General features: G+C 44.6%; 1 protein-coding gene across 1 annotated transcript in view; it reads right to left on the bottom strand.

Annotated features, from left to right (window-relative positions):
- Positions 1-13,809, bottom strand: part of Tmem123 (transmembrane protein 123) — a 33,412-nt gene extending 19,603 nt beyond the window's left edge. Inside the window, exons 1-2 of the mRNA XM_036194210.1 lie at positions 13,601-13,809; positions 10,060-10,116 (exon numbers count right to left, since the gene is read on the bottom strand). Coding sequence (XP_036050103.1) covers positions 10,060-10,116; positions 13,601-13,679 — 136 coding nt within the window. The 5' untranslated portion in view covers positions 13,680-13,809. The remainder of the gene's footprint in view (positions 1-10,059; positions 10,117-13,600) is intronic.
- Positions 13,810-21,637: the final 7,828 nt, after the last annotated feature.

The raw sequence follows: 21,637 nt of genomic DNA, 5'->3' as shown, positions 1-21,637 counted from the left end.
TTTGAATAAAAATGGCTCCTATAGGCCCAAGGGAGCAGCACCATTAGGAGGCATGGCCTTGCTGTAGTAGGTGAGGCCTTGTTGGAGGAAATATGTCACTGGGGATGGGCTTGGAGGTTGTAGAAGCTCAAGCCAGGCCTAGTGACTCACTGTCTCTTCCTGCTGCTTAAAGATCCAGATGTAGAACTCTTAGCTACCTCTCCAGCACCCTGCTGCCTGTGTGCTGCCATGTTTCCTGCCATGACAATAATGGACTAAACCTCTGAACTGTAAGCCAGCTCCAATGAAATGTTTTCCTTTGTAAGAGTTGCTGTGGTCATGGTGTCTCTTCACAGCAATGGAAACCCTCACTAAGTACCCCCTAAGATCAAGGGCCTCCTGTCTGGCAAACCTGATTCTTTATAGGCTTGGTTGGTAAATTCTTACAGGTGCTGGTGGCAAATGCATGTAATCCTAGCACCAGGGAGGTTGAGAAGCAGGAAGGAACCAAAACAGAACAAAGATCTCACAAGTAAGTAATCTAACTCAAGCATCAACAGAAACAGATTCAGAATAAATTTCTTTATCACAACTATTCACACTTAAAGCGTTCACTGTGTAAGATATATAGTTAATAATTTCATTATTTATTTACTTAATTGCAGTGCCAGGCATAGAACTTGGGACAGCCTGCACGCTAGGCAAGTACTCTACAATGGAGCTACATAACCTACAATCAACCTTAAGTTTTCAACTCCATTAAGGAATTACTAAAACTACCATGACTCTATACCATGAAAAGGGAAGTTTATAATCACCATGTGCAAATGTTGGTGCTGTGCTTTTTGTTGCTATACAACACTGAAAGCCCCACTCCATTTTCACTAGAAAAGGAAGATAAAGAGAACCTGTTGCATAACGTTTAAAAACATGTTCTTCCCAGGAAGATGGCAGCTGAGTAAGAGCCTTGGTGACAGTCTCCCACTGGCACACCAGGGCACAGTGATTCCCATGCCTGAGTGCTAAGGAAATCAGTGGACTAGTTTTGAAACAGCTATTCACAATCAAGGCTTGTTTCTTTCAAGTTTCATGGAAAAACAAAACAAAACAAAACCACAAATCAAGACTAGCAGATAAGACCCCAAAGTAGTAAGCAAGGAACCAAACCATTAGTCACTTGGCAGAACTCCAAATCTCTATCAAACTAAATGGTCTTTACAAAAAACTAAGTTCAACTGTTTGAGCACATGCAAACTGAAAGTAAAGAAAGAAGACAGAATCCCCTGAAAAAAGGAATTTAAAAGAGAGGGTAACCTCATAGGTAAAATATGTGTTAAACAAAAGCAGTACAAATGAGTATGACCATTATACAATGATAGGAGATTCGGTCCAGTATGAAGAAGTGGAGGTAAGTTTTCAACAACATTAGCTGACAACTTTAGTGTTCCACTGTCAGCAACATACAGGTGTCTGGGTCTCAATCCAGAGGAAAGCAAGCAAGCACGTCAAAGAGGTAGCTGCATGCCCATCTTGACTGCAGCTATCAATCACCAGAAATGCAAACAACCTAACTGTACCCACTAATGACAAAGACAATATGGTGGGTACACACAACAGAATGCCACTGATGATAAAAGACATCCCTACCATCCTGTGACACAGATGGACTGAGGATCATGTCAGGTGAAATAAATCAGAAACGGAAAAAGCAGCACACAAGCATGCACACATGCATGCAATCCTGGCTATGGTATGGTAGACCACATGAGACAATTTGGAAAAACAGGCAGACTTTGTAACAAAAAGAAAAAAGGGAAAACAAAACAAAGGTTACTGCTTTTGCCAAGTGCTGAATTTTGGATCAGAGCATTGACTGCCATAGCATGCAACCACCTACAACCCCAGCTCAAGGAGATCCAATGCCCCCTTCTGGCCTCCACGGGCATCTGCATTTTCAGTGAACACATAATTAAAAAGAAATAATTTTTAAAAATGTTGATACTCTGGTTATTGGCATGAGGACAGAAGGGTTCTGGGAAAGTGGAGGGCAGTAAGACCCCATTGGAGGAACCAGAGGCTCGCTAGTTTCACTGGAGCTTGACCATGGAGAGAAATGAAATGGAGAAATGGCCAGCAGGTTGACTCAGTGAGTAGGGCTTGTCAAATTTTTCTTTTTCTTTTCTTTTTTTTTCCAGAGTTAGTTTATGAAAAATTATTCAAAGAGCAAAATGATTGGACAGCCACCTAAAACATGACTTGAGTTTTTTCTAAAGTGTGAAAATGACATTAGGGTTATGGTTTTGAAAAGTCTTCATGTATATTCACAAAGTCCACAAAAATCAAAGTGCAAACCTTCACAGGAGTCTCTCAAAGGGCAAAGTTTCAAGGCACAAATGAATTAAAAAATTCACATTTGTCTTCTTCCTCTCTCTCATTACACCGTCACTAATTGGGGTGACAGCTTTGCCAAGGTCAGCTTTGATGCTTCAGGACATTTCATGGCTAACCCTGGACAAGTGCCTAGAACACAAGTGTCATGCTGACCTATGCAGAGTACACCACATGACGGGGCCTCTCCGCTATTCTCTGGAACATCTCAGTTTCAGTTTGGAACTTCCTACTGACTTCCCCTTATTCTCTTGACAGCCAATGGACTATCAGATCAAACAAGTGAAGTCAAGTCCCCACCACACCAAGGGTCCACTCTGCTGAGACTGCTCTCATGCCTCTGCAGGTGGGGTGTCAGGTCTGTTTTCAGGAGGCTTCCACGCAGTGACCATCACCAGGCCACATATCTGAACCCCTGAAGGGAAACAAATCCCTTAGTTGCCAAATGCTGTCAATTGTACTTTCTTCACATATCCACTTATGATCGCCATGCTGAACACACACCTATGCAAAGACCGCCGAGGAGGAGATGGCCCCTCGGCCACTGTATGAGCGGGAGTCGGGGGCAGTGCTCCTCCACTTCAGACACAGTGTTTGAATGCTGTGCTTTTTCCCACTCAGATTTAATTTGTCTCAGTTGGCACCAGGGTTGGTATTTCTAACCATTTATGGCTGAGCTTGAGAGCTGCTGCTCTGAAGATGGGAATGCAGTCTGGGCTGGTGAGAAGGCTCAAGAGTCAAGCCTGCTGGGGTGATCTGAATAAGAATGGCCCCCAAAGGCTCAAATATTTGAATAATGAGTCATCAGGGAGTAGCACTATTTAAGAAGGACTAGGAGGCAAGGCCTTGCTGGAGGAAGTGTCCCTGGGGGTGGGCTTGGAGGTTTCAAAAGCTCACACCTGGCTCAGCATGGATCTCCCTCTCCCTCTCTCTATTTTTTGATCAGGATATAGCTCTCAGCTACTTCTCCAGCACCACATTTGCCTACTGGCATGCTCTCTGCCATGATGATAATGGACTAAGCCTTTGAGACTGTAAGCAAGCCCTCAATAAATTTTCTTTTATAAGAGTTGGTTTGATGTCTCTTCATAGCAATAAAGTGGTGACTAAGACAAGAGCTTACTGCTCTTTCCGAGGACTCAAGTTCAGTTCCTAAATCCCACATTGGGTGGCTCACAACCACCTGTAACTCTAGGTCTCCCTTTCTGGCCTCCATGGGTATCTGCATACATGTGGCACAGACATGTAAGTAAGCAAGTGAACAAGTAAGTAAGTAAACAAGCAAACAAGTAAGTAAGCAAGCAAGCAAGCAGGTAAGCAGGTAAGCAAGCAAGAAGCAAGGAAGGAAGGAAGGAAGCAAGGAAGGAAGGAAGGAAGGAAGCAAGCAAGCAAGTAAAAGACCAACACAAGCTGTAAAGTTTATGTTACAAATTAAAAAGCTATGGGTAACCTAACCATTTCCAGGACTGAAGGAGCCGCTGATCCACAAGAACCCTTTTTAGTAAGTGGCCCACTGGAAGTGAAAACTGCCTATCTTCAGTGCTGCCACGGCCCAGTGACCTCTGCCTTGCAGACAATGAGCACAGTAAGAGGGAGTCTCTGCCTTCTCCAGCCCAGTTCCTTTTCCTCTCTCACATAGCTCTGCCTGTCGGGCCTCTCGAGTCTGCTGTGAACTCACAGTGCTCAATCTTAATTTCTCCCTTTGAAATGATCTCCAAACGTGGGGGTGAAGTGTCTGCTCACTGACCTAAACAATAAAACATCTGAGCTCGAAACACCAGCCTGCAGCCCCTACTCCCACCTGCTATACCCAGTCAGTCAGCAGAAGGCCTGTGCAGACTCCTCACCACTGTTCTGGCCTACAGCCGTTTGCGCTCCCTCAACGCGTTCCTAATCATGAGCCTTGCTCCTTGAAATGTCAATCAAATCATGGGATTGCCCACCTTTGAGTTTTCCAAGGCTTCTGGCTGCGTTATAATCAATTTCAAACTCCAGGGAGACTTCAGCAACTCTCTGAGGCAGTTGTCCTCCTTAAGACAGCCGCAGGACCAGCCTTTTTCCTCTTGCCCTTTCTACCTTCTTACAAAGCAGAGATGTTGTCCTGCCAAGAAGCTGCTAGGTATGCAGCCTGATCCTGAGAAGAAGCAAGATTCAGGGTTGCTTCTACACAGAATCTAATCACAGCAACTCCCATAAACCCAAGACCTCTGTGCTCTCTGACTACACTTTGGTGACTCCTGGCACCCAGGGCTAAGGCAGCCCATACACTTCTTCTATGCAGAATGCTTGGTTATCACTGACTGTTCCAACAGAAATTCGTGCCAGATCCTGCACAGGGCCCTGGGATGTGGTGGTGACTGAAATCAGCACTGCCCCTTCAGGCACTGGCTGTATAGCTGGAGTAACAGGAAGAAAGCATCATGTAGACATAGAATGCTAAACCACTGGGTCCCCAAAATCTGTGAGATCAAGGACTATTCATTAAGGAGTGAGGCCTGAGCATTCAGTGTTCAGCACTTTGATGGATGAACAACAGGCAGGCAAAGGCAGACACAAGAGGGGACATGTATCAAGAACAGTCTGGTGCAAAGGCCCTGAGGCAGGGGAGCCAGTGGAGACTGGAGAAGGAGGAGGGACAGAACCATATGAGTTCTTGCTTGGTCAGTGCTGAGTGCTAGGGTCCTTACATGCCACCTCACCTACCCTGAAGCCTGTGCAGCCAAATGTGAGGGGAGACTACATATCATCCATGTCCAACGAAAAACAAAGTGATTATTTTTCTCTTTTTATTTTCTCTGAAGGACAACATGAAATACATACCATGGGTGGACACTAAAAACAGTGAGGAGAGCAAGCAACCAAACCAGTTTCCTAGAGGCCACAGGCCAGTCCCAGAGCACCCAACACAGTGTTGTTTTCTTTTTCATCCTCTCCACCCTCTCTTCCCCTCTCTCCCCTTCTTGGGAAAGTAGCAAGGAAACTCTATTCAAAGCAAAGGTTATAAAATAGTGTCCAGTAAGAGTTGGGGAGGGGAATGTGTGATTTGAATGTAGTGCATGAAAAAATTTTCAGCAACAAGAAAAAAAAAAACCAACAAAACAAAAAGAACTGCTCACACTATCCCCTTGGTGAGCAGCGCCTGCGTCCTGACCTCCTAGAAGGAAGCCTCACACAATGCCTGGGGCTCTAAGGACTCTCACTCACATGGCCACCACCAATCTTGACTGTGTGCCGCCCTCTCTGATCTGCACAAAACAGAACAGAAAGGTAAGGGGACAGTGAGCCACACGAATGAGCAGTCATGTGATAAGCACAGGCCACGAGGGTCTGAGCTCCCAGTTTTCAAATACTGTGCTCACAAATTTAAGCTGGAAAAAAAAAATCCCAAACCTAAAGTAGAGCACTTTTAAAACTGTGTACATGTTTATGGTTGACTCCATGTTTTGAGCCACTGTGGAATGGTTAAATCATGCCCCACCTCACACATTTATTTTCTATGGTGAGACCTCACAATCTATTCTTTTAGCAGTTTTCAAGTATGAAACATTGTTATTGGGCTGGCAAGATGGCTCAGCTGGGAAAGGTGCTTGCTGCCAAGCCTGACAGCCTAAGTTCCATCCCCAGGACATGGAGGACAGAGAGAACTCACTCCTATAAGGTGTTCTCTGACCTCCACACAACCCATGGACACACACACATAAAACAAAATACCTCAAGTAATGATGTTAACTACTTACTATATCTTACAAAATTTCCACACAAACCATGAATTACCTTTACAACCAGAAAAGGGGAGGGGTAGAGAGAGGCACAGCTAAACCAGCTACTACCACAACAAAGGAACCCACTTACAACAAGCTTACAGTGGTGATGTGCATAGTAGTCCTGGTCGCATAATCAACATGCCAGGTGCAGTTCAGGTTCCTAATTACAATGCTAGTGTATTACAGACAGACATGGAAAGGAAAGCCAGGGCATTACATCATCCTAACTGCCGAGTATGAGAGTGCACAGTGGGTCAGACTCACTGAAAGATACCACAGCAAAAAGAGCCCTCATCTTATGAGGAAAAGAGACCCTGAAAAGTTAACTGAGTTGCCATGACCCGTTTCTAGCCTCCTATGTTTTGACAGCTAATCTATAATTGTTTTGCCCCCTATTTCCTGTATATGAAAACATAACCAAACAGCAGACACCCTTCCACGTCACTGCCAATACTCCTTGGAGGAAAATGCTCACTTCTGCCTCAGAGTACCTGCAACACAGCGTTGATGCTAGCTGTTTCTTCTGCCTGGAAGTTCTTTCCTCTGTTATGGATAGGACTGGCTCTCTCCAGTCTTCAAGTCTCAGCTTAAACCGGCCCACCTTGAACAGGTCTACCCACACCAAAGAACCTGAAGCAGACCTGTGGTCAGTCTCTACCCCATCCATCACCTATTTATGTATGGATTTTTAACCTGTTTACCTCTTATCACCATCTCAAACTATCTGCAATTCATTTCTTCCTTATACCTTCTCCCCTCCCTTGATGGAACACTCAAGAACAAACTCAGATCTGTTTTATTTACTAAATGCCTTGTGCCTGAACTAGCACCAAGCCAAGTGGGTAATCCAAACATCCATCTGGGTTAGTAGATGGGCATGCAGTGTATGATTATTCCACTCTACAATCTGAGGGAAAATCTACAGACATTCCACGTTACCAGCAATCTTCGAATGCAAGCACATAAACATGAATGCAATTAATAGCAGGAAAAATCAAACAGGTTGAGTCTGAACTGGCTTTTCAGAGAAGTGAGGGAAACTCTTTCCCAGATCAAATCTCTCTCTACAACCCCACCACCACTTTTAAAGTTCTGTTTCACTTTAAAAAAAAATCATTTTAGTTATGTGTGTATGTGTGTGTGTGTGTATGCACTCCGGTGTAAGTGCCTGCTGAAGCTAAAAGGATTGTATCCCCTGGCCGTGGCATATAGGTGGGTGTGAGTCACCTGATGTGGGCACTAAACACTCAAATCAGGTTCTCCCTTGATAGGAGCAACAAAAGCTCTTAACTGCTAAGCCAACTCCTATAAACATAATAAATAAAATAATAAACAAAAGTAAACAAATGGAGAGAAGGGAAAAGACCTGAGGCCAATCGTTGGCCTTCACACCACATGCAGGTGAATGGTGAATACACCTGCACACACACACACACACACACACACACACACACACACACACACACACATTTTCCTTCCCCCTAAAATAAGCTAACAGGAAAGAGGCATTCACCTAACAGCCCTGTAATGTATATAAAACTCTCAACTACCCAGTGGTAATTACCATTATACTTGCTGACAATAATTTATCAACCCAGTTGATAAATATTACTATACTTGGGGGCATCTTTCTAGTCTTTTTCTCCCCCATGAAGTTTTCTGTAATTTGGTTACATATATTGGAATTCAGCACAGTCATTGCTATTGCTATGTCTCACTAGACATCAGGAGGAAAGGCAGAGCTAATGAGAACAAAGCAGAGTGTGAGGATGAACTACACAGGACTCCGGGACCAAGTGGGTGGGCTAAGACTCTAATCCCAGTATCCACAGGGTTGAGGCAGGAGGATATCAAGACCAGTCTGCATCACATAGTGAATTTGAGAAAGGCCTAACCTACATCGTATGACATGGTTAAACAAAGAAATAAATAGCAACGACACAACTCCATGAAGTTGCACAATAATGTGAATGCACATAATAGCAGGAACTGTAAAGTGGCAAAAATCAGAAATTTTATCTCATCCATATTTTACCATGAGAATATTAAATATAAAACATTTTAGGGAGTCAAGATGTGGTCTACTTTGTGCCCTGAGCACTCAGAATGTGTAAGAGCAGACTATGTGCAACCTTTTCCAGTTTCTGACTCGGTGTCATGGGCCACAAGAATATGAAACAGGAGTCCAGCTGTATATAATAAGCTATAGCTTGATCAACCAAGGAGTCCTTCAAGAGGAAAGCCATTTATCAAGGAATATTTGGTGTTATTCAGCTTTCAATATGTATCAACTGTATTCTGCTATGAATACATATGTGCCCATATACTATTAGGCCATACGGCAAACAGTTAAGCTTTTCAGATCTACTGCTTATCCACTAGGTAACACCCCTGCAGGGCCTAGGAGACAGGTGGGCTGTAGATGTACAGCTTTGCTTCTTGTGTAAATGAAGCTCAGACCATCCCTTTCCTTTAGGCCTAGTAGCCCTGCAGAGATATTGCTTCAGGACAATAGAGCTTTTTGCATAACCAGATGCAGTAAAGACCAGAGCAGGATTCCTGGTCATAGCAGAGTCGAGTGGCTGGGGGATGGGGGGAGAGAACAAGGCAGAGTTTCTGTAGATGGTAAGGCAGGCTGGAGTAAGGAGAGGGAGGGAAGATGGAGGATGAAGGAACAGGGGACAAAGAGGAGATTAAAAGCATAAGGGCTTAGTTACTACTAGGCTATGAGAGGACAGAAAAAGAAGGGACAGAGAGGAATTGAGTGTCAGGATGGAACTGAAGCTGTGTAGACAGAATTTTGTCATAGAGAAATAAAGTAAATGGACAAAAGAACATGGTATACATAGATTCTTTTCCCTCAGATGACCCCCTGCTGGATGTAGTGTCTTCCCCAGGAATCTGGGAAGGGTTTTCTCAGGGCAGGCCCCTGGGAAAATTCTGACAAGTCAGCAATGGAAATGAAGGCAATGACCAGGTGCCCTGTAAGCTAGTGAGTGCAGAGCCCCAAGAAGGGGCTCATTTGTCCCAAACTAAAAGTGTGAGTGAAGGAAGGGCCTCATTAATTGTCTCTCTGGAAAAGGAAGATGGCAGGTTGAAGTCTGATGGCTCAAACAGTGGCATTCAGAACCAGTCAGGACAGCTCAGGGGACTTTGTTCATTACTGGACCTGCAGACTCATGACTTCACAAGCCACATGCAGGTTGAAATCCCAGTATGTTTTTGCTTTGTTTGAGACACGGACTGCACTGGTTAAGACTCTGTCAACTTGACACAGGCACCAGCCATCTGGGAGGAGTGAACTTCAACTGAGAAAGGTCTCAATCAGACTGGCCTACAGGCAGGGCTGTGGGGACCTTCTTGATCAATGATTGATATGGAGGGCACAGCCCACTGTGGACAGTGCCCTCCCTGGCAGGTATTTGTATAGTGGTATTTGCTCTGCCCATGACCTTGGGCTGTACTGCCCAAGGAGGTGTGCTTCTTGCCATCCTACATGACCTCTTAAAAGGGAGAGGGGTCACGAGTCCCTTCTTCCTGCTTCCTGGTGTGATTGGATGGCTCCCAGTCAGAACAGAGAACGACTTCAGCTGTTTACTAAGTTCTGTATTCATGAGTGTATTTCCTCAATTTATGTCCTAATAAATTCCCTAATATTCCTTAGCAGAATCCCATGGATTTCTAGCTTTAGAAATATATATATATATATATATTTTTTTTCAGTTATTCACATCTTTGCTGGACTAACACCAACAATCAAGTGAGCCATCACCTGTTAATGCCTATAATGGGCAATCCTTTACACAGGTATGGGGTTCACTTGAGAGGAACGTGTGGTTAAGCCAGGCCCTGTAGCAGCTTGAATATACTCCCTGGATAGTAGGGTTATAGCCTAGATGGAAGGAAACCCTGAATTTTTAAGATTTACCTGTCACATTAGCACTGGAGGTCAGCAGAGGCACAGAGTCGTTTCCACTTGGAGAGCCTATAAAAACAAGGAGAAGCACTAGTAAAGCGCACTGAAGATTCAACTTGGTAGGAGCCCTCTGCCCTTCAGTGAAAGGCTCCAAAGGGCATGCACACTGAAGCCAACTTCTGAGTATTTTTGTTGTGACAGGTCAGAAAAGACACTATACCATGCAAAGACAGCATGGCCAGGACTCTGAGGAAGATTGCAGAATATGTCCCTTACAGATTCCACCAGGTTGATGAGCAGTCCATTGCACATGCTTATAGTCAGGCTGTCTCCACTTCCTGTGCTGCAGGGGGAGGGGAAAGGGTCTTGCATTTTGAAGGAACTGAGAGGCCCATTTAATGCATGTATACCCACCATGCATAGACTCCACGCCTAGTCCCATACAGTGAGTCCTTAAGTTTGGGGCCTGTATGCAGATGAGGGTGAGGGGAACTCACAGCTGCAGATGGGCAAGGCCTGAGGATGGCAGTGGTATGGGGGAGGGGTGGTAATGCCATAGGAAGTTCTGCTTGTACCGCTGTTGGTATGAAACATCCTGGAGCTGTCAGTGAGTTGGAGGCTGCATTGTTAGATCTTTCACACAGAACACAACTAGCTTCCGTAACAAACACTTGCACAGCGCTCACTATGTGCCACCCTCTGGTGACGCCAGCTCTGTTCTGGGTGGTGTGGACCATCCTGGAAAGGCCCTCTTGTTCACGGGTTCCTCCTGGTCTTCTGGACACCAGCACCCCTAGTTTCATTCAGTGGAGAGATGATAATTGTAGGTCTCTCATTTTTCAGTGAAAATCTCAATAGAACTTCTCATTTTTAAGCTAGTACCTTAAGATTTGGAGGAAGGGGGAGAAGAGAATCCTGTGCTCCAGGTGAACAACTTTTAGTGGTTTACTTTGGAACTGGTTTAAAGACAACCCATGAGGGAAGGGAGTTCAGGTAATAATACTATTGTTCCTGTCACAGACCAGTCCTACTGAGGTCAGGCTGAGCCCTGCTCTAAGTCACTCCCAATGTAAAGAGACACAAAGGTGTTTTATGTTTCTGACATAACTCACTCCCAAGAAACTCCCTCACTCAAAACAGAACTCCATAACAAACCAAAGAACCTTTAAAACACAAAGACAGCAACAACAACTTTGAAATAATGACCAACTGATAAATCTATTTCTTACATGCAAATATCTTCCTCTGGATGGGACTATCATCCAGGGTGAGATGGAACTCAGACAGGTCCTGATCAATCCAGATGCACTTGGCAGGCATCAAGCAGTAGTTGACAATGTTAAGTGCTTCCTCTCAGCTCCTGGAAAGTGTACGGCAGGAGCCTTGTTCTGCAGTGACCGGAACTGAGGCCCAGCAAAATGCTCATTAGCGATGTGGATCGGGCTGATGAATTTCAAAGCCTGCATAGACCTATGTTCTCTCCATCTTCCTGGTATGACATCACCAACTGCTCCTTTCTCAACCAAGCCATCCTTTGGTTCCTCCCTCTTCTGGCTTCACTGTCCCATCTATTAGCAAGTGGTCTGTCCCACTGCCCAAGACCCCATAACAAAGATCAACCTGTCTGGACTGCTGCATAAGCATCAATCACTGTCACTCCCGAGACAGCATTTAGTGGCAAAATATTTCAATGTTTAAACAGACATTCCATGCTTTCACTCCCCTAAGGTTGTTGAAAGTGTATCTGTCATTTGCTATTAAAAAAAAAAAAAAAAGTACTAACAGCTAACAGCCTGCCATCCTGCCTCCTGAGTGCTGGGATTAAATATGTGTGCTACCAACCCAGCATCATCATCATGATAAATTATTATATTTTGCTATTTTGAGGCAGGGGTGCTCTATATAGCACTGGCTGTCCTGGTACTCACTATATAGACCAAGCTGGCCTAGAACTGCTTTTGTCTCTCAAATGCTGGGATTGAAGGTGTGTGCCACCATGCCAGGCAGAATAATATTTGAAAACCAGAAGTTCATTGACATTATTTTCTGTCTTCCACAATATTCTCATTGTGGAATGAGAACAGTAGGAGCTAACATCAGCTGATGTGGCCTGCTGATGAAATGGTAGTCTGGGCTCTGATCTGAAGTCAAATGTGTTACTTGTACTGTAAGTAAGTTAGCTTACCTGGAAGTCTCAGATTCTCAGCTGTATAATGGAGATGGTATATGAGGATCCTAGGGGTGATTTACAGTGGAGAACATGGCAGAAGATGTACCTGGCCAATATTAGCCACATTTCAGTATGACTGCTTAAAATCTCCATGTATTGTAATGCTGCTTATACCAATTACATGTTGCATGCAAAGACTAGACGAGTTATTTGGTTTTGTTTTATAGTTTTTAGAGATCCCTATGTTGCCCAAGCTGGCCTTAAACTTCCTTTGAAGTGCAGGGGTTACCAGGGGGCCTGGCCCTATTGATTACTCACTTAACAAAACCTCCTTTTAGCACAGTTTGAAGGTGACTAGTCTATAGAACTAAATTCGTTGGTTCTACTAGTTCATGACATCAGGGCATCAGAGCATTTCAAGTTTTCCAAATAGCACCAACCTCTCTAGTGAGACATTTATAAACAAAACGCAGTATCGAACAACAACAACAAAAAATGTTATGACAGCGAAAGCTACAAAAGGGCTCTCCACTCTCCTCTACTCAGTAACTCAGAGTAAACAGACGTATTTGTGCACACAAGGCAAGCAGGTGGGGGAAATGAACGAAAATTTCTCCGTAAATGAAACTAAAAATACACACAACAGATGGACAGAACTGAAAACCACAAAGCCTTTGGTCACTTAAAGCTACTGACCCTAGTTTACTATTTCCCTAGCTACTGGACTCTAGTAGGTAATAAGGGAAAACAGAATTCTCACAAACTTAGAGTTCTCAAAGTGTCCAAAGGGTCAAGGCCCCAAAGGGAAACAAAAATCCTCAACACAGAAGGCTGCCAACACATTTTGTTACGGCCTTAATGACGTCGTGGGCTCCAGACAACAGAGACCTGAAGGTTGCTGCGCAGGTGACTCGAAGCCCTAGTGGCCTCGGCCGGGCAGAAGCCTCACCTGCGCGGGGGGAACAAGGCGCGCACACCCAAGGCTCCCACCCAGCCGCACTGGCCCTGGAATCCAACTTGTGGCGTCTGGGAGGACCTTCTGCGGGAAGCTGTGTGGGTATTCGAAAATCAGATCTGTTTCTGCAGCAGTCAGAGGACATATTTCAATCTACAGGTCTTTCTACCATCCACAGAACTCCAGGGAAAGGCTGAGTCCTCGGCAGAAGGGCCATCCCAGGAAAACTCAACAGGTTACCGGCACCACGCCGACCTGCTGCCCTCAAGCCCGGAAAAACCAGGTGGCCCCGGGACAAGCGGGAAACCCACCCCAACCTCAGTTCCCCTCGGCCCGCGGAGTCTATGGTAGATGCGTGGAACTTTCCACGAGGACGCCGGACATGGAGACGCAGGCCGCCCCAGCGCGCTTCCTCTCCGCGTACCTACCGTCGGCCGCGGCCCCCGGCAGTGCCAGCACCTGCAGCGCGCCCAGCAGCAGCAGCGCGGCCCGCGCGCACAGCGCCATTGTTCCCAGGGCCCCGGAGCTCCCGAGCTGCCCTCCGCGCACGCGACTGCTCCGCGTCCCCTTCCGCCGCGTCCGGCTCCCCGGCAGCGCCGCCGGCCTCGCTGGCGCCCCCACCAATGACCAAATAGGGCGCGGGCCGGGCTGGGGCGGGCCCGGGGCGTGGTCCGCAAAGTCAGGAGGGGCGTGGCCCAAAGGAGGCGGGGCCGGGGAAAACTGCCGAACCAGAGGGGGTGTGGCTCTGAGGAGAGGGGCGAGGCTGAGAGAGGGCGTGGCCGAAGGAGGCGGGGTGGGGCGTGGCTCTTAGAACTGAATGAGGCCTAGCAGAGAAGGGGCGGGGCGCTCGGAGGCGGGTGAGGGCGTGGCCTTTCATGCGGGGCGTGGTCGGAGCTGGGTGCATGGACCAAGGCGCCCCTTTTCTCTGCCACTGGCTGGCAGTGGTCTTTCGCGACGTCCGGAAGACAGGCTTTGTATAGCAGTTTTCGGGTGAGGATTGGGGCGTGTGCAGCTAGTAGCGAGAAAGGAAGTCACAGGCTCGATGACTGCAGAGGGAACCCCTCAGAGGAGTGTAGGAAGGTCAGACTCTACCTAAGCGCTCTCAAACTCACGTTCCAAAGTAAATACCAGGATCTTCATACTCCAGCTGCGACTCCCTTTTTCCGCATATGTGCGGAAACAACTAGAGTGGGCGAACTGTTGGAAACTTTGAATCTATAACCTCGGACCCTCTCTGCAGGGAGTCCACTGACCTGTTTCAGGACAGGCTGTTGTGATCTAGTTTTTTGACAAAAATCCCTCTTAAGCCCCTAGAGCCAATGCTCCCAAAGACTGTATTTTGACTCCACTCAGAACTCTAAAGTAGACTCCTCAACTAATGTCGAAGACAGATCTAGGGCACTGCAGCTCTCTCACACCTGATCCAGGGCACTTTGAATATAAACTAAAAACATGGTTATGAGACATACTTTTTTTTTTTTAAACCTCCAGCAAAGCTTATTGGTTATAGTTGTGTCCTGATCGTGGATTAACTGGTTGATCTGCTCTACATTTACAAGACTTACATCTGAGGTTGCAATCAGCCAACCCGAAAATAATGGCATCTACCACAGGTTTTTTAAAACAGTTGTATGTTTAGGATTTGGTGGTTCTGTTTCTGAAGAATCTGGCCATGGGACTAACAAGTACTAGGACATGGACTAGGAAGGAACGTTCTGTAGAATGGATGTTTGCCCCGACTCCAAATGTTGAAATGCAGTGCCCAGGGTGGTGATATAAAGATGTTGGGCATTGGGGAGATGATTGGGTCAGAAGAACAGAGCTCTGAACAATGAAATTAGTGCCTCATGAAAGTGGCCTGAGGGAAATTTCCACACACACACCCCACCCCCATCCCTACTACTACAAAGAAACAGTAAAAAATAGTCTATGAGACCAAGGGTCCTGAACAGACACCAAATCAGTTGCTGGCATTGCCTTGGACATCCCAGCCTCCAGAACTGTGCCAAGTTTGTGTTATGTATAAATTAGTCTAAGGTACTTTGTTACAGCAACAAGAATGTATAGAGACAATGTGAAGACAAAATGTCTACTTGAAAATTATTCCCCGGACTGACCTTGATGGAGCCTCCCCCAGAATGTCTGCTGCCTGATCCCTATACCATGATGTGAGTGGATGATTTGTTTCATTTTCAGGGTCTCTCATAGTCCACAACATCTTCCAATGCATGGCAATCCTCCTGCCTCAGCCTCCTAGGTGATGGGATCACAGGTGTGCACCACCATTCTAGGTGCTTGCTTTGTTTAGTGATAGCTCACTGTGACCAAATCAGCAAAAGTTCTCTAGACATACCATGGTGTTCACAACTGTCTTTGCTCATCTTCCTATAACAGGAATGTGAAGAGTGTTAGAATCAAAATGGATTCATGTTAACCCTACCAAAAATTAATCTGAGAAGTACAAAGGAAAAGTACTTATACTAAGGAAATGCTTGATAGAAGTCATCACAAAAGATTGCCAGGACCACAAGCTTGCACAGAAGCCACCAGAATCTTATGCAAAAAGTACTTTCGGCAAGCATGACTGTCTAGTAGTTGTTTCACCTCAGACTGATGCCATTCTTGTTATTGTGGCAGAGGAAATGTTTCAAGAGTACTGATGCAGTCTACCCTATGTCTTTAAATAGGCCCCTAACTGGTGTAGCAGCACAGGCCTGTAATCCCAGCCCTTAGCAGACAGAGGCAGGAGGATTGCTGCAAGTTCAAGGCAATGTGAGCTATATAGTAAGTTCCAGGTCAGGCTGAGCTGGATATATAGTGAGACCCTGTCTCAACCAAACCAGCAGCCGGAAATGGAGGCACAGTCCTATAATCCCATCACTTGGGAGGCTGAAGGAGGATTGGGAATACATGGTCATCTTCAGCTTTTAGCAAGTTTGAGGCCAGCCTGGACTACATCAGACCCTAACTCAATAAACCTGTCCAACATTGATCTGCCTGGTCCAAGATCTCAGCATCTAAAACCAGGTCTTAAGGGTCCTGCAGCGGCCATACCCCAGGGGCAGGTGTCTGAAGGTCATAGGCAGATGTAACAGGCACCTGCTACCTCACTGGGGTGGTGCTTCAGGGCATGGCTCAAGCAACCACCCACTACATCTCCCTTTTGTCTAAAGAAAGTTCTAACCTAACACAAAACTATATACAATAGGAATGATTATTAAATATTGTCCAGAAGAAATAACAATGACATAAATAAATGGAACTACAATGAACAAGAACAACATCAAGCAAGAGACACATACTAAAATCCAGAGATGTCCAGAACACAGGTAAATGGCATGTTACAGAGATTATTCCAAAAGGTGTCCTATCCTGAAGAATTTGAGTCTAGTACTTAATATGTTCAAGCTAAGATACGACAAGATTGTAATTATAACTGTTAGTCTTCAACCCCATCAAAGACCTGAGAAGGAATATAATAATACCTGAGAAACAGGAAATGCAGGCAAGCAATCTTTAAAAATCTTTCAAGAATAGACAGAGACAGTTGGCAGCCTGGACAGTCACCTAAAGATTCTCAGCACCTTTGGGGCATTCATTTTGACTACAGGCCTAGAATATCTGACAGACCATTTTCAGAAGCAGGAATTTTGAAAGGCCATCTTACCCTGTCTTGGCAGAGTTCAGAAGTCACTTTTCCTTGTGTCCTGCTCGTCCAGAAAGGACAGCATTCGTACTGTCAGCAGTCGAGGCAAGGGCAGTTCTTTGCCCAGCAGGCTGTTATGCCAAGAGGAAGACAAACTTCTAAACCGAGTGTCTCAGAAGCCCAACATTCTCTCCAGAACAGATTGGTGCTGCCAGGAGCAATCGTGTCTCATGTCAGCAGAATTCTGTTATTTAAATGCCATATTCGCTAGGCCTATGAAGTGTTTGAAGATCACCTGTCCATCTGACCTATGTATCTGTAAATCTGGACAACCTAACTAACACAACTATAGAGATGACAAGCATAGGTGACTATAAATCTGTAAGTCTTATCTACCGGAATAACCTAAGGACTAAGGCTTCATGTAAACAAGATAAACAGTCTGTAAGCAAATGTACAGTAAAAGGACAATGACCTCAAAATTGTGACAATACACAAAAAACTTAAACAGAGGTAGAAATGTATAGTACAATATGCAATATGACAACAATATCCTTAATATGTATCAATATGCAAAATATCCTAAACATAAATAGAACATACATACATGTATGATAAACATTACATTCGTATCAATATACAAGGTATTTCAAATAGGAGTAAAAATATATGTACAACACAAGAAATATAGTTTTGTATTTGTATCAATATACTAATCATCTTTTTTGTTTGTTTTGTTTTTCGTTTTTTGTTTTTTGAGACAGGGATTTTCTGTATAGTTTTGGTGCCTGTCCTGGAACTCACTCTGTAGACCAGGCTGGCCTCGAACTCACAGAGATCTACCTGCCTCTGCCTCCTGAGTGCTGGGATTAAAGGCGCGTACCACCACTGCCTGGCTATACTAATTATCTTAAATAGGAATATAAAAATAGTTTACATTTGTATCATTATACAAGAAGCCATAACCGTGCAAATTATTTAAAGCTGATATTTTACTAAATTAGTTTACTAGTAAAAGAGCAGGAAGCAATTCTAAGACAATGACGCCCCCTCTCCCAAAGGTTTCATGTTTCTCAGGATTGTGGATGTTGGTTATAGGGTTGGGGGTGGAACAAAAAATTAGACTTGTTATTCTCCTTAAGAAAAGAAAAGGGAAATGGATAGGTACAGGATTTTAAGGTAGATTACTGTATATACTAGTAAGCTAATTTAGTAAACTAATTATAGTCCAGTGGCATGATAGACACTGATGGACCCCAATGAGGAGGTTAAAAGTGAGTTGGGGTTAGAGAGATGTCTCAGTTAGCGAGCATCTGCTGTGCAAGCATAAGGACCTGAATTCAAATGCTCAACACTCATGTAAAAACTGGGCATAGTGACAGATGTCTCTAACCCTAGTGCTGGCAGGGGCAGAGACAGGTGGTTTCCCACAGCTTGCTGGCTAGACACCTGGTATGTTTCTAGTTCAGAGGGACACTGTCTCAAAATAACTAAGTAACTAGATAGTAGAAATCCATACAGAAAGGTACACAACATCTGGTCTCCTCAACATGTGCACACAACTTTCACGTGCACACGTACACTATACATATACATACATACAAAGTACTCGATGTCTATTTATAAAGAAGGTGGAAAGGGAACCTGGCAAATTCATGTCCATCACACCTACATTATGATTTACTTTATAACCATGAAAGTCTAGTATTTTAATCATTAATAAATGTAAAAATATAGGCTATAGTTACAGGAAATTCTCAAAAATAATGATTTCATATACATTATTTTCTTGATTTTTGTTTTTGTTTTTGTTCTAAGACAGGGTTTCTCTGTGTAGCTTTGGTGCCTGTCCTGGATCTCACTCTGTAGACCAGGCTGGCCTCAAACTCACGAGATCTGCCTGGCTCTGCCTCCCAAGTGCTGGGACTAAAGGTGTGCACCACCACCACCTGGCTCATTTTCTTGATATCTTTTTAATTAATGAAACATTTCATTGTTTTCAATAAGCATGCTACTGGGTGTGAATTTGTTCTATTTAAATATACAAGGGAGTCAGAGCAGTGGAGGGGCACACCTTTAATCCCAGTACTTGGGAGGCAGAGGCAGGCTGATCTCTGTGAGTTCGAGGCCAGCCTGGGCTACACAGCTGGTTCCAGGACCGCCAGGGCTACACAGAGAAACCCTGTCTCGAAAGAACAAAAAGCAGAGAAAGAGTGAGTGGGGGGCATTTTATTATTCAAATTATATATTAGGTTATACTATTATACTATGATAGTAGTTATGTATATATAATAGTATATATTATACTATAATAGTAGTGAAGCTTTGTTTTCTGACACTCCTAATTCTAATAAATATTTGTACAAGTATCCAAGAGGATTTTGATTAACAACATCCCTTATTAAAAAAGTGCAAGGAAAGAACCAGGTCTACAAAGTTGTCCTATGACCTGCATATTCATACCCCAATCATAAAGGAAAAATGTAACAATCACAATAAACATTAAAATACCCCTGAAGGAGCAGATGTGAATTGCTTTCCATGTAGGAACAGCAGAGCTTGCTGTCTTGGAGCTTGTCGCAGTGACAAAGCACTGAGTGAAAGCAAACTTAAGGCTGTACTTTGGCCCACAGCTCAAGGGGCACAGCCTAGAGCGTAGGGAGGCCACATGTCCTCAGTCAGGAGGCAGAACCCACGTTCTTGCCCCTTTTAACTTTGATTCAGTCTAGGATCTCAGCCCAAGGAATGGTGCCACTCTTCAAGATGGGTCTGCCCTCCTTCCTTAAACCTCTCAGGAAGCACTCTCAGTAGACATGCCTACAGGTATACCTCCTAAGTGGTTCCAAGTCCAGTTGGCAATGAAGACTAACCATCATACTTGCTTAAAAATTCACCACGGTAAGTTTTTAATTAAAAAGAAACAGGTGCTGGGTTTAAGGTCTGTGTGCCTGTAATCATAGCACTCAGGAGGTGTAGATGTTCAAAACTACCCTTGGCTACATAGTTTGAAGCTAGCCAGCCTATATGAGAGATAAATAATGGAGCAGATGCTAGAGGAGGGTCCATCTGGTCTACATTCTATGGATAATTACCTCATAGCTATGTTGTTAATAAATTTGTTGTTGATAAATTAATATTTGCATGATGAAGGAATCAGAACCATCAGGCTTTGAGACTGTGATGGCTATAAATTAGGCAAAGCTGTGGAAAGATTTCACAAAAGGCTGTAAATTGGCCTGTGTCCATTTCCATGTCTCTGCCAAGTGCCTGTCAGCTTCCATTTTAGTGGATGGACAGCCATGATAAACTCTGATTGAGTCTTACAATGAAAGCCCACTTACCCATTTCTTCCCTCTGCATTCTAGAATCCCTGTTTTCCTTACACCTTCTCCTCTCATCTTTTAGTTCAGTCTTCCTCAGAGGGGAAATTGCAGCCAATGTGCATACAGTTAATCAACCACAAAGAACTGCATATCTTTTGTGTTTAACATTGTTTAAGACTCTAGAGCGACAGGAGTAAAAGGGAAAATAAAATGAGCTAAAAACAAAGACAAACCAAAAATAAGCAAAAAATAGAAGCCTACACATTTGGACTTTCCACTACTAATCTGGAAGCCATACATAGTGTCACTGACTGCAGCTCCAAGGCAGGGAAGACAGATGCAAGAACATGGCTGCAAGTTTGAGGCCAGTTTGATCTATACAGTAAGTCCCAGGCCAGCCAGGGACACTTAGCAAGACCCTGTTTCAAAAACACAAAAATAAGTGAGGGAAAAAAAAGTTCTGAGTGGATTGAAGTTCAAAAGGGATGGCTTTTTAAAAAGGGAGGACTATGGAACTTTGGGTAGTGTTATAGGGGATCTTAGGTCACTACCCCACCACTTCTTAAAAGAAGCTAGGAAGCATATGAATAAAGGAAAGTGGAAGGGCTCTCTAGAGGCTCAGCACTTAAGAGCATTTGCTGTACAATCCTGAAGACTCGGGTTGGGATCCTGGAATCTGCATTGACAGCCACACACATTCTGAGTGGAGCATGCATGCACACACACACACACACACACACACACACCACACAAATAAAAATTAAAGGAATTAAAGGAGGGTGGATTTATTTACACTTTGACCAAATCAGAGTGAAGGAGGATCCTGGTGTCTGTCTGCATTTTCTGTAGCACTATTACACTTTTCTAGAAAAGGTGAAATAAAAGCCGGGAAAAAGACAGATGCTCACTTTAGTAATCAGACCTGTATGGACTCTCCTCTGCTGTCACGGAGGCTCCAGTCTTCCCCTTGCCCCAGAATGGGACTCTGGAGATGTTTTCACTCTCTGGAGTCCACACTTTCAACAGCCTGACAGACAGTTGGAGCGGACAAGTGCAGCTGTGGTCGGTATCCACCTAATGTCGTCCCCCTTCTGGTGCTAGGATTAAACACTGGACCCAGACGGCTTCCCAGAAACAGACTTCACTGTTTGCTCATGGTTTCAGGTCACAATCAACACTGGCAGTGGAAGTCACAACAGCAGGAATGTGAGGCCGCTGGTCACATGGCATCTGTAGACCAAGAGGAGAGAGATAAACTGAGTGAACATTTGCAGCCAGTTCACGTTCTCTGTGTTATAGGATTGTACAGTGCAGGAACCCTAGCCAGTGACTTGTCCCACCCACAATTATGATGGGTCTTCCTGGAGCTGGAGAGACTGTTCAGTGGTTAAGGCTGCTCCTCAAGAGGACCGGTCCAATTTCCAGCACCCCTATGTCAGTACACAAGTGTCTGTAACTCTAGTCCCAGGGGACATAAAGCCTCAGGGAGCAGCAGG

Source organism: Onychomys torridus, chromosome 7, assembly GCF_903995425.1.
Source record: "Onychomys torridus chromosome 7, mOncTor1.1, whole genome shotgun sequence".
In the NCBI taxonomy this organism is placed as follows: domain Eukaryota; kingdom Metazoa; phylum Chordata; class Mammalia; order Rodentia; family Cricetidae; genus Onychomys; species Onychomys torridus.
This window is presented reverse-complemented; position numbering and strand designations above follow the sequence as displayed.